General features: G+C 58.5%; 1 protein-coding gene across 1 annotated transcript; it reads left to right on the top strand.

Moving 5' to 3' along the window:
• Positions 1–313: 313 nt before the first annotated feature.
• Cdkn1a (cyclin dependent kinase inhibitor 1A) lies at positions 314–6,602 on the top strand. Its single transcript, XM_055607231.1, has 3 exons — positions 314–403; positions 4,731–5,180; positions 5,289–6,602. The coding sequence occupies exons 2-3, from the start codon at positions 4,739–4,741 to the stop codon at positions 5,336–5,338; spliced, it is 492 nt and encodes a 163-aa protein (XP_055463206.1). The 5' UTR covers positions 314–403; positions 4,731–4,738; the 3' UTR covers positions 5,339–6,602.
• Positions 6,603–12,628: the final 6,026 nt, after the last annotated feature.

Below are 12,628 nucleotides of genomic sequence, written 5' to 3'. Positions count from 1 at the left end.
CGGTCCTTTCCCAGAGCTGCTCGGGAAACATACCGGTCAACGCGCAGCCCCTGACCGTCTACACAGGCGTGTGGCTCGGCTGGCTGGCGGGGGACGCGACGAGCAGATGGCCCAGGTGTGGGGGGAGGGGAGGGGAGGAGAGGGCGCGCCCTGTCGGCGCGCGCGCGGGCCCGGGCCGTCCGGAGCGGAGTCAGGCGCGGGCTCAGCTTCCCGGAGGGGAGGGCGGGCCCGCGCTTCCCCGGGTGGGCGGGGCGGAGCCGGCTGGCCACGCCCCCGGCGGGACGGGGCGCTGCGGACTCTATAAGAGCGCAGCCCCGAGCCGGCTGCACCAGCCGAGAGGTGTGAGCTGCCGCAGCGTGAGGGAGTCGAACGCGGAGCCAGCGCGATCGCGAAGCGTTCAGAGGTGAGGGCGTCGCGGCAGGGCAGCGGGGTCCCCCCCGGGCAGCTCCGCGCTGAGCCCCACGGCTGTGCCCAGAGGCGCGTGCGCGCATGCGTGCGTGCGTGCGTGGGGATGCGGGTCATCCTCCCCGGCGGCGGCGTGTGTCTGCGTGCGCCCGCCGGACTCCCAGGTGTGTCCGCGGCAGGTGGATGACGGGGGTGGGTCTGAGCGCCGCCGGCTCCGTGTGTTGGAGTGTGTCACGGGGACAGGCTTGGGGCGAGCCGGTTACTGGGGTCCGATCCCACGGTGGGTGGCGCCCGGTCCCGGCCCTTGCGGTCCAGGTGCCCTGTGCCGCCGTAGCCACCACCGCCCCGCCGGGCGCTGAGGTCAGCGCGAGCTGTGTCCCCCGCCCTCGGGAACGTGCCTGGGCACGTCCAGGAGGACAGGCGAGGAGGAGGTGACTCACCGTGACCGGAGACCCCGGGCACGGCACCGGCGTGACAGCAGAACCGCGCCCGAGTTGGGGATGGCAGCCCAGGAGCCCCTTTCCCTGCCCGGGCACAGCCCCGTCCCTGCCCCGTCCCCTCCCCCGCGCGGCACAGTGACCTATTTGGCGGGCACAGTGTGTTCCCAGGGAACCCGGGACACGGGGAGGTCCGGGCCGCGGTGTCCGGTCCCCGCTCGGCGGCGCGCCCTCGGGGACGGGGAGACTGGGCGGACCCCGTGCGCCCTGCCAGCCCGGGGAGCGCAAAGGGTGCCGCCCACCGCGCCCACCGCGCCCGGGACCCGAGCGGGGCGCGAGGGGAGCCCGCCCAGCGGGGCAGCGGGGGTCCCAGCGCGGCGAGGCTTAACGGGGTGCCGCAGCCGGACGCCCCGGGGCCGGGGGACCCGGACCCCGTCCACACCCAGCGCGGGAAGGTCGCCGGGCCGGGCTGGCTTGAGTGCGTCCGCTAGGGCGCATCCATTCCACTTGGAAGCCCTAGGGCTGAGGGCGACCCCGGCCCCCTGGTCCGGCGGGAACGACTTGGGGCTTGGCTTTTGGGGGGCGCGCTGGCGGCTCCTTCCCTCCGGCCCTCCGGGTCCCCCTCCGTCGCGCTTCAGCGAGGACACTCCAGCGGTTTTCTGTTGTCCTCGCCCTCGTCTATTTTTATTTTCCAGGGATCTGACTCATCGCGTGCCCTGGGCGTGGGGATCAAGGTGGAGGGGGCCAGGGCCAGGAGCACTGGTTTTCTCTGCCCGGGAGAGTGCGTGTGAGCGTGCATGCGTGTGTGCGCGCGCGCGCGCTGGGTTCCCAGCCCAGGCCGGAGTTTGGGAAGCCCGGGCTCCTCGTGACGTGTCTGCGGCCCGGGGTCCCCCTCCTCCCCTCCTCTCTCCCCGCCCCGGGGTGACGCGCGGCTCCGGTGCCCGTGGAGTTTTTGCGGGCGGGCCGCGCCGGGCAGGAAACTGACTCACCACGCCTCGCTCGGCCCACGCAGCGCCCCCGCGCGGGGGCCGTTTCCTGGGGGCTCGGCGCCCCCTGCCGGCCGCCGCGGGAACAGCAAGGGCCGCCTGTGCGCGGCCAGTGCTTCCCCCCCACACACCGCGGCCTTTAAAGAGAGCCATTCTCGCCCTGGATTGTGTTTAGGGAATTAGGGTACGCGCGGCCGCCGGCGAAGGGAGGCTTTGCTTCTGTGGAATGAGGGCTTACGGTAGCAATGGTTTTGAGCAGGGTGCGCGGGAGGACTATGGGGGCGTGGCCCTTGGAGACAAGGTGGGGCGCCCTGTACGCTTGCAGGGATTCTGGTCCCCCCCCCCATCTTTGGCAGGGCACTTCCGTGTGTCTAAGGAACACTGGGACCATTGGTGTCCTGCCTTCCTGCCTCCTCTGGTCTCTATGGGTGCCCTCTGGGGAAGGCACCGAACTGGGTTTTGGACTCAGTTTGTCTGCAGACCTGAGCCCTGTCTCCACCAGCCTGTGTTTCTGTATCTGTACCCATGGCTGCCTTCCTATTTTTTTCATTCTCTGTGTGTGTATGTGTGTGTGTCAGAGGGAGAGAGACAGCGTCTTACTCTGTAGCCCCAGCTAGCCATTACTGGCTATGTAGTTCTGTAGACCAGGCTGGCCCGGTGGCCCAGAACTCCTACTAGAGATCCACCTGCCTTGGCCGGAGTGCTGAGATTAAAGGCCCTCGCTGTAACAAGGGGCTCAATCTATATTTAAAAAAAGAAAGAAAGAAGGAAAAAGCTTTCCCAAGTGGTTCTAATGGATCTCTCTGCTTGTGACCCTCAAAAAGACTAGAGCAAATGGATTAAAATCCCCTCGAGTCACGTGTGAGCCCCGTGACTTTGGACACCTTATCTAGTTTCTGAGCCTCGGCTAGTTCTGCCTAAAAAGGAAGTGAGCTCAGCATCCACTAACAATAGGTGTGGGGGCTCACATCTGTGATCCCAGCACAGGGGAGGCTGAGGCAGGAGGATGACTGTGAGTTCAGGCCACCCTGGCCTACATAGTGAGTCCCTGCCTCGGATACATCAGAAGGGTGGGGGAAGGCAGAAAGAGAAAGGAACTGGTATCACCAGGTTTTGGGAAGCATGGAACTTGTAAACTGCTTAGCTTTGCATTAGGAAAAAAAATGTGACTAGAGCCCAAACCACAGCAGGGCATGGTGGTGTACACCTTTAATCCCAGCACTCCCAGAGGCAGAGGCAGGTGGATCGCTGGGAGTTCACGGACAGCCTGCTCTACAAAGTGAGTCCAGGACAGCCAGGGTTACGCAGGGAAACCCTGTCTTGGGGGGAAAAAAAAACCCCAAATAACATAACAAACAAAAATTAGAGCCCAAATCCTGCTGAAGCAGAGGCCGTCCTGAGACCCTTCCCACAGCACCATGGGACCCCTTCCAGGGCGGTGGGCCGCTTAGTCCTGTGTTTGTTTTAGAGACCAAGGTCTCACTCTGTAGACCAGGCTTGCTCTGGACTCAGGGAGATCATCTTGCCTCTGCCCCCCAAACGCCGTGTTTTGGGGAGGAGGGTGTATCTTACTTACTTACGTTTTGAAAGGGTGTTTAGCCCACAACGCTGGTATACATTCCCTGGGTAGTAGGCAAGCTTGACCCTGAACCTCTGCTTGCCCCACCACACCCAACTTTATAGAGGCCGCCTTGCTTGCTGGGCACAGGCTTTGCCAACTGAGCCCCAAGTCTCTTCTGGCTTCCTGCCTTGAATCCTGATCTGAGTACCTCCCTCTCCCTTCCAGCCGTGGGCAAACTCATCCAGAGGTCCTGAGGAGCTGGGGGGGGGGTGTATGTGGTGCGAGTTCAGGGCCTCTTGCCTCAGAAAACCACCGGGCACACCCTACAAGCTCAAAGGCTGGCAGGCTGGACCAGTGCCCAGGAGAGCCCAGGTCCTCCTTAGGACCTGTATCACCTAGCTCTGGCATCGGGCCAGGGCAGGCGGGATCAGCCTGGGCCTCTCAGCCAGGCCTCTCTCCTGGACGAGCCGGGCCAACCTTCCATTCTCAGGGCCTGCAAAACGGGTTCCCTGGGCACAGGCTGTAGGCCGGGCCGTGTCTAGACTGCAGATTACCTGAGCTGCCTGGCAGGATGTGCTGAGCCCGGGAGAGAGACAGAAGCCCTGCCAGCCTGTCCTCTCTCCCCCAGGCTGCTGCCTACCAGCCTGTAGCGCAGGCTGCGGTGGCGGCCCTCAGGGACGGGGTCAGGGAGGACCCTCCGTCAAAACTGGGGGCAGAGAGGCATGCTCCAGCTTCTATTTCCCAGGCTCACCCACGCTGACTGAGTTCATCTTCACATCTGCCCTCAAGCGGGACCCAGGTGTTAGGGGTCATAGCCGCGCTCACCAGCAGAGTCTTGCTTCTGACCTAGGCAGCCTGGCTCCAGCCTGTCCTCTCCTCCCTCCAAGCCACCTTAACAGCTGCCCGAGCATGAGAGACGAGGGAGGGACGGAGTTGCAGAATCAGGCTCTTAGATGGAGCTAAATAGCAGCAAAGATGCTACGGTTTATGTGTCTTACCCCAAGGTCCGGGGTGCTTTTGATTGGCAGGATGGAGTTACCCCCCCAAGGGCAGGAGGACAGGGCACCGAGGCATGCCCAGGTGCGCGGGGGGTGGGGTGTGTTTGGGAAGCCACCGGACCTCGGCAGTCCACACGTACTCGGGGTGTTCGCGCCCGCGAAGGACACTTCAGCAATAGACATCGATTTTGGCTGATCGCAGTCCTGCTGGTAAACAGGGCGGTGACCCCCGCTGTGGCAGCCGTGACCTTGGGGCGAGGGGCGGTGGGGAAAGCCCCGGGCGGAGGAGCAGCAGGACGGTGGTACCTGGCCGTCTCCATAGCGACCTGGCTCTCTGTTCCAGCGGGCGCCATGTCTGAGGCCGAGGACCCCCGAGCGACCCCGCACCGGAGCAAGGCGTGCCGCCGCCTCTTCGGGCCGGTGGACAGCGAGCAGCTGCGCCGGGACTGCGAGGCGCTCATGGCCGGCTGCCTGCGCGAGGCCCGGGAGCGGTGGAACTTCGACTTCGCCACCGAGACGCCGCTGGAGGGCAACTTCGTGTGGGAGCGGGTTCGCGGCCCGGGGCTGCCCAAGCTCTACCTGAGCCCCGGCTCCCGCGGCGGCCGCGATGACCTGGGAGGGGACAAGAGGCCCGGCCCCTCCTCCGCCCTGCTGCAGGGCCCGGCCCCGCAGGACCACGTGGACCTGTCGCTGTCCTGCGCCCTGGTGCCCCACGCCCCGGAGCGGCCCGAAGATTCCCCGGGTGGCCTCGGGGCGTCCCAGGGCCGCAAGCGGAGGCAGACCAGCCTGACAGGTAGGGAGGCCCCGGGAGGGAGGCCTGCGCAGGGAGGCCCCCGGCTAGGAGGTGAAGTGTCCTGGGCGTCCCCACCGCCCTCAGCCTCCCGCCTGTTCTTCTCCACAGATTTCTATCACTCCAAGCGTCGGCTGGTCTTCTGCAAGAAGAAGCCCTGATGTGTCCACGGGAGCCTCGCGTCCTCTTCTGCCGTGGGCCGGGAGACCCCTACCCCCTCCTCCATCCTGTGCCTCAGCCCCGCCCTCACTCTGTGTGTCTTAATTATTATTTGTGTTTTAATTTAAGCTTCTCCTGTATATACTCTGCCTGCCCTCTCCAAGCCCCCAGCCTAGAGTTATTTAAAAAACAAACAAACGGTAAATCAGCAGGACGATAGGTCCCCTTAGTGCCAGGGGTTTTTATTATGTGGACTATTATTTAAGCCCTTCTCAACCCAAGCTCTGTGTTTCCTGTCCCGCAGGGAAGGTCTGCCTGGCATCGGCCATCTGCGCCCTTCTCCACCCCCCCATCTCCCTCCACCCCCTGCCAAGGGGTACTCCCCTAAAATGGCCCAGCTCCTTGCCACTTGTTCATGCGGTGATCCTCAGACCTGAATAGCACTTTGAAGGGGGACCAGCTCAGTAGGACTTTGGGGTCTCCTTGTCACCTCTCAGGCCGGTCAAGGTGACGATGAAGTGGTCACAGCCTGGAACAGGGATGAGGTTTAGCCTGGTTAGGCCCCGACCGTAACGTCCTGGCCCTTGACATTCACTCAGACCTGTGAAGACAGGGGGAACCCCCACACACACTCTGGGTCCCCTTTGCCACCCTGCCTCCCCCATGGGCCCCTCTGCTAGGTGCCCCTCTCTTTCTGGGGTTCATCTGGCGCTCTACTGCTCTTTCCCTCTTTCGGAGGGTCAGCAGGAGGCATCTCTCTGGGCGTGTGCCCGTAGCTCAGTGGCCGGAAGGGAAGGGGTGCTCCTAGGCAGGGTTCCTACCTCAGGGGGCTCCCTGTGGCACTGCTGTGCAGTGGGGGGCTTTCTCTGGGACGGGGTCCTCACATGCCTCAGTACTTTGAGTAGCACTTGTACAGGGAGCCAGGCGGAGACGGTCCCCCCTCCCCCCGGCACAGCGGGCTAGCAGGGGACAGAACAGCCGCTGACCCTTTCCCAGTATTGAACACTGAGCCCCCGTGGCCACCGAAGCACTTAGTGGGTCTAACCCCCGCCCTAAACACCCCTGTTTCTGTAACCTCCTGGTCTGGACTGTTCACCCTCGGCCTCCACGCCCCCGCCCCCGCCCCGCCAACCCGAGAATGTGTATTTTGGGCCCCTCCTTGTCTCCACTCAGACTGTAAAGCTCCCGAGAGCAGGGCCCCACCCTGCGCCCTTCCCACCCCACCACGAACCAGGTGCTCAATAAATACTTGTGGATGGCTTGTAACGACTTGTCATTAGAGTGAGTTGGGGGAGCATTTGGGCGGGCCGGCTGTTTGCTGTGTGTTTACGCGCCTGCCGTGCTCGTGTGTGTGCTATGCGGAGGGTGTCTGTGTCTACAAGCGCACATACATGCAATATATTTTTTTCCCCCAGTGCTGGGAATTGAACTCCGGACCTCCGGAAGAGCAGCCAGTGCTCATAACTGCTGAGCCCTCTCTCCAGCCCCTGGCCCTTTGTTTTTCATTTTCAGGCTTAAGTTTGTGGGATTTTTTTCCCCCCCGTTTGATAAGAAAATGTTCCCATTTTCAATTTAATCTCACAGGAGTATCTCTTTAAATTTTGAAGAAATTATGTGTTTTTTATTTCTGTGTGCATGTTGTGTGTGGACGCACACGTACTGTCTGGCGAATCTCTCTCGGAGGCTCTGTCAACAAACCCAGGTGGTCAGAATTGGTGGCGAGAATCTTTACCCACTGAGCTGTCTTGCTGGCCCAGGAAAGATCCCAATTAAGTTTTTAAAAGTTCATCTTTCTGTCCCCCAACTGTGTGTATGATGGATTTCAGTCCCCCCTCACTTACTGTTACCTGATAAGTTGCTTAGACGGGGCTTGAACTTGCGACTGTGCTTCAGCCTCCTGAGGAGCTGGGGCTACAGGCCCTGTCACCTGCGCAGACGCCTTCAGCGGAGCCAGCAGGATGGTGCCTGTCGCCAGACCTGGCTATGTATGTTTGATCCCTAGGACTCATGTGATAGGTGACACACACAGTTGTTCTCTGACCACATGTATGTGTGTGTACATACATGTGTTCACACACAGACACACACAACCTCCTGGATAAGGTTTTTTGTTTTGTTTTCTTTTTTTCATTTTCTTCTTCTTGACAGGGTTTCCCTGTGTAGCCCTGGCTGTCCTAGAACTCACTCTGTAGACCAGGCTGGCCTCGAACTCAGAGATCCGCCTGCCTCTGCCTCTCAAGTGCTGGGACTAAAGGCGTGCGCCACCACATCTGGCTTATTCTGGATAGTTTTGTGTCAACTTGACACAAGCTGAAGTCGTTCGAGAGGCGGGAGCCTCAGTGAAGAACAAGCCTCCATCAACAAGGTCAGGCTGTGGCGAGGCTGTCCAGCCGTTCTCAACCTCCCCAACGCTGCGACCCTTGAATACCGTTTCTTAGGTTGTGACCCCAGCCATAAATTAAACTGTCGTGAATCACCATGTAGATATCTGTGTTTTCCGGTGGTCTTAGGTGACCCCAACAAGCCCCACCCCCACGAAAGGGGTTGGGACCCACAGGTTGAGAACGGTCCTGGGTTCTATGAGAAGGCACGCTGAGCAAGACATGGGGAGAAAGCCAGTAGGCAGCACCCTCCGTGGCCTCTGCCTCAGCTCCTGCCTCCAGGCTCCTACCCTGCTTGAGTTCCTGTCCTGACCTCCTTCAGTGAGGGACAGTGCTGTGGAGGTGTCAGCCCAGTAAACTCCTCTCTAAGTTGTTTTGGTCATGGGGTTTCATTACAGCAACAGAAACCCTAATGAGGACAAAATAAAGGTGAAAATAATGAAAATATCTTGACTTTGCTTCTTTTTTTAATTTATTTATTTTTAGTTTATGTGAATTGGTGTTTTGCCTGCATGTATCTGATCTTGGAGTTACAGAGAGTTGTGAGCTGCCATGTGGGTGCTGGGAATTGAACCCAGGTCCTCTGGAAGAGCAGTCAGTGCTCTTAACCACTGAGCCACCTCTCCAGCCCCTTCTTTTTTTATTTTATGTGTATGAGCGTTTGCCTACGCGTGTGTATCTGTGCACTCTGTGTGTGCCGGGGCCAGCAGAGGAGGACATCAGCTCCCCTTGAGCTGGCATTTCAGATGGTTGTGCACTGCCAGGTGGGCATTGGGAAGCAAACCCAGGTTCTCTGCAAGAACAAGCGCTCCTAGCTCAGAAGCCATCTATCTCTCCAGCTCTTGTCTTTTGCGACAGGGTCTCACTGTGTAGCCCGGGCTGGGGTCCAGTTGGCTATATAAGCCAAGGCTGGCATTGAACGCTGATCCTCCTGCCCAGCTGTCTTAGATGGTTTGTACCATTTGAACCAACCTTCACCTCTGGCAACAAACTGAAGTCCCAGACCCAAGGTCACTCCCCTCCGGAGCGTCAGAACTCTAGAGATCCAGCTCGAGGTCTGCGGACCACACAGCCTGCTTGGTAAACAGGGTAAAAATAAAAAGCAGAAGTGGCCAGGGCTCCACGTGGGGATTCTCGGGGCCCACTGTGCCCTTTGAAATCTTTGACGTATTGTAGGCTTTCTCAATGTTCCGGAAACGGCGGCCCAGATGCTATCTGGTCCCACCTCCTGCGGCCCTCCTGCCCACCCAGGCTCCCGCTAGGCGGATTTTGGAACTGGCAGCTGGAGGGGGGACCGAGGGGGCTTTCTCCACCGCACCCTGGGACAGACAGTGTCTGCATCGGGGTTCACCGCGTTGACAAGAAGCCGAGCGAGCTGTGGGGAACTGGAGACGAGCCTGGAAGCCTTCTTGGCTGTGAGGGGCTCTCAGGGCCTCTCTGCTCATCCATTCCAGTCAGTAAAAGTTTATTCTCAGGTCCAGCGACACTGGGTTTTAGAACGTTAATTATTATTATTTCTTCATTTTAACCCTTATTTCCTGGCTTGCATGAAGCCTTCTACCACATGGTGGAACGAGACGCCCTCACGTTGTCCTCTGTCCATGGTTTGCACATGTGACCTTGGCATGAGCCCAAGGATCTGGGACCAGCCACAAGGTAGAAGGTAGAACTGACTCCTGCAAGTTGCCCTCTGACCTCCAGGTATGAGCTGTGGCTACCTATGCACCCCTTCACCCCTCCACACACACATAAGCCCCACACAAATATTTGCATACACAAAATAAGTAAATTAATAAGTGTGATACAATGTTCTTTCCTTTTCTTTCTTTTTCTTTTCTTTTTTTTTTTTTTTTTTTTTTTTGGTTTTTCAAGACAGGGTTTCTCTGTGCAGCCCTGGCTGTCCTTGAACTCACTCTGTAGACCAGGCTGGCCTCGAACTCACAGAGCTCCACCTGCCTCTGCCTCCCAGGCATGCACCACCACTGCCTCGATAAGTGTAATAATTTTTTAAAAAATGACTAGAACTTACACCTACCTGATTTGCTTTTAGAATTAGAGCACCCTGGCTGCAGGGCCCTAATCCATCTGTCCTAACAACTAACTCAATACCTCATTTCTTCACTTATTTGGAATTCGATGTCTTTATCATTCACGAAGCTCTTACACGTTTATATGGCTGGTCTTTCTACTTTGTGGGTTCTTTTTCCCCACCCTATAGCCCCCCCCCCCGTTTCACCCCCTACCATTAGATAAGAGATCCTGGAATCGAATTTCTTCTTGTTTCGTCTTTGAGCACTGCTACAACAAACTGCAGCCCCCTCACACCCCTAACGACCACCAGCGCCTCTCAGGGCCCTAGCGTTCACACACCCTCTGAAAAGTTCCCAGAATTCCAAATGCCACAGAGCCGCAGAAACTGTCTGCAGCTGGCACAACCACGCCTCTGCTGGAGCACGAGGCAAAGCACGGTCGGCTGCTGTGGACAGTCCGAAGCAGCCCCACATCCCCACACCCGGGGTTAAAACGTAAACGCACTCTTATACATTTCTGTGTTTTTAAAGAAACCAAATTTCCCGTTTTTCACTACATATTGGAGTCTATTACTGTCTATTTACTGCTTCTTTTTCCTTCTTTCCTTTTTTTTTTTTTTTCTCCCCAAGGCAAAGCCTAACCGTGTAGCCCAGGCTGGCTCTGAAGCCAGATCCCCCTGCATCACTCAGATTCTAGGATGGAAGCTGCACACCAGGCCCGCCTCATTCATTCTCATCCATCCCCGGCGTCCTCCAGCTGCCTCCGTCCTCCGCCTGCCTCCATGCTCCAGGACCACGCTGTTGCCATGATTGTGACTGCACAAAACTTCGCTGTTAGCTTAGTCTGTCTCCTGAGAAGGGAGAGCTCCCCCTCTGGGTCAGATCCTCTGTCCCTGGGCGAGGACCCGAGCTGAGGTGGCATCATTTTCTGCACTAGCTATAGCTCTCCTGACTGATCCTCCTGCTGGGCTTGAGGACACTCTGGCAGGAAACTGAGGGCCACGTCCTGGCCTTGTTACTGCAAGGCTGGGTGTGGAACATACCAACACACACACACACCAACATACACACACACCAACACACACACACACACACACACACACACACACACACACACACACAGCCTATGCTCAGAGTCCCTCCCCAGCCCCAGCTTTCTGCTGTAGTTCCAGGATCTAGGGCATCAGGCAAGCGAGAAGAGCAAGGGCCCCTTTCTACGGGAAGTTTGCTAGATGAGGACAGGAGATCGGGCAGCCAGGGAGCGGAAAGGGGCGGTTGGGCAAGAGACTGTTGACGGTTGAAGAGAGCGTGGGCTCTGTGGGCAGCGGACAGTACCCTATTCACCAGGACCAGGAGCACCAGACTGTAGACATCAGAGAGGTAGGCTCATGCAGTTATTCTTTCTTCCTTCCTTCCTTCCTTCCTTCCTTCCTTCCTTCCTTCCTTCCTTCCTTCCAGGCAGGGTCTCTCTGTGTAGCCCTGGCCGGCCTTGAACTCAGAGATCCGCCCACCTCTGCCTCTTAAATTCTGGGAATAAATGAGATGCTGTTCAAGGCTGGCCTTGAACTTCCCTGTGTAGACAGGGGTGACCTTGAACTCTTGGCCTTCCTGCCTCCACCTTCGGGAGTGCTAGGATTGTACTCCAGCTCCCATCCAGCTTCCATGCTTGTGACAGGGGCTCAAAGCTGAGCTTCTGCTCGGTGTCACCGAGGGGCCCAGGCCGTGCATGTGATCTCCGGGCAGTGAGAAGTAGACCGGGGCTTTGCGACCCCGAGTGGCAGGTCTTCTGGCTTCTGAGAGCCCCGGTTCTCTGGTGGTTAGTGAGTGAAGGTGGTTCTTGGGGCGCTGGCGGGGGCCACCATGTCACACTGCGCTGACTCAGTTTCTCACCTCTCTGAGGGGTGGGGCTGGGAGGCCCTTCGGCCCTGGCAGGTGGCAGTGTCCCCGTGTCCCCTGCTCTTCCGCTCTTACTTCCCCTCGGGTTCTGAGTGACAGGCCCAGGGCACTGCTCTGCTGGCTGACACCCCCATCGTGGGGAGGCCAGTCCTGAGGGGGCGCAGAGGCCAAGGCAGGGACAGGCGCGTGGGTGCAGAGGGACCCTACGGTTGGCCTGAGGGGCAGGGTGACCGCAGGAGGGGCCTAAGCGGTCACCAAGGGAAGGGGGAAGGGCGCTGTCTGAGCTGAGTGTGAGGGGAGAGAGATGATAACTGAGGAGGGAGAGACAGAGACAGAGATAGACAGAGAGATGTTCAGATGTGGAGGTTTTTGGTGGCCGCTCCTGCCCACGAGAGGGGCACAGACTGATTTGGGGCCCACAGTTAAGGGGGAGGGACACAGACACCGTGGCCTGTGGTGACCAGTGTTCTGACATCCTCCTGCCTCTGTCTCCGGAGTGCTGGGATTAAAGGTGTGTGACACACACACACACACACACACACACACACAACCAAAACAAACAAAAACTGTGCCGCCACACCTGGCTCCAATGACAGCTTCTAAAAGAGGGTCCAGTCGCGACTCTAACGCCTTCAGCGCTGGGTCACTTCTCGTGGGCAAAGGACGCAGTCTGCGAGGTTTCCTACTTGTTCCCAGAGCAGTTTTCAAAACTCCACTTTCGTTTAGCGTGTGTGTGAGTGTGTGTGTGTCTGTGTGAGTGTGTGTTTGTGTGTGTCTGTGAGTGTGTATCTGTGTCTGTGTGAGTGTGTGTTTGTGTGTGTCTGTGTGAGTGTCTGTGTGTGTCTGTGTGAGTGTGTATCTGTGTCTGTGTCTATGTGAGTGTGTGTTAGTGCGTGTCTGTGTGTTAGTGTGTGTCTGTGTGAGTGTATATCTGTGTGTCTGTGTCTATGTGAGTGTGTGTTAGTGCGTGTCTGTGTGTTAGTGT

Source organism: Psammomys obesus, unplaced genomic scaffold (assembly GCF_907164565.1).
Source record: "Psammomys obesus unplaced genomic scaffold, mPsaObe1.curated_primary_1811, whole genome shotgun sequence".
Classification (NCBI taxonomy): domain Eukaryota; kingdom Metazoa; phylum Chordata; class Mammalia; order Rodentia; family Muridae; genus Psammomys; species Psammomys obesus.
Note: the sequence above shows the minus strand (reverse complement) of the source record. Positions and strands in the feature narration are given on the sequence as shown.

Bases quoted from the DNA above. Each gene is read 5' to 3' on its own strand.
- Cdkn1a (XM_055607231.1), top strand. From the start codon at position 4,739: ATGTCTGAGGCCGAGGACCCCCGAGCGACCCCGCACCGGAGCAAGGCG. The intron at 5,181-5,288 runs GTAGGGAGGCCC...TCTTCTCCACAG, and splicing joins GAGGCAGACCAGCCTGACAG to ATTTCTATCACTCCAAGCGT.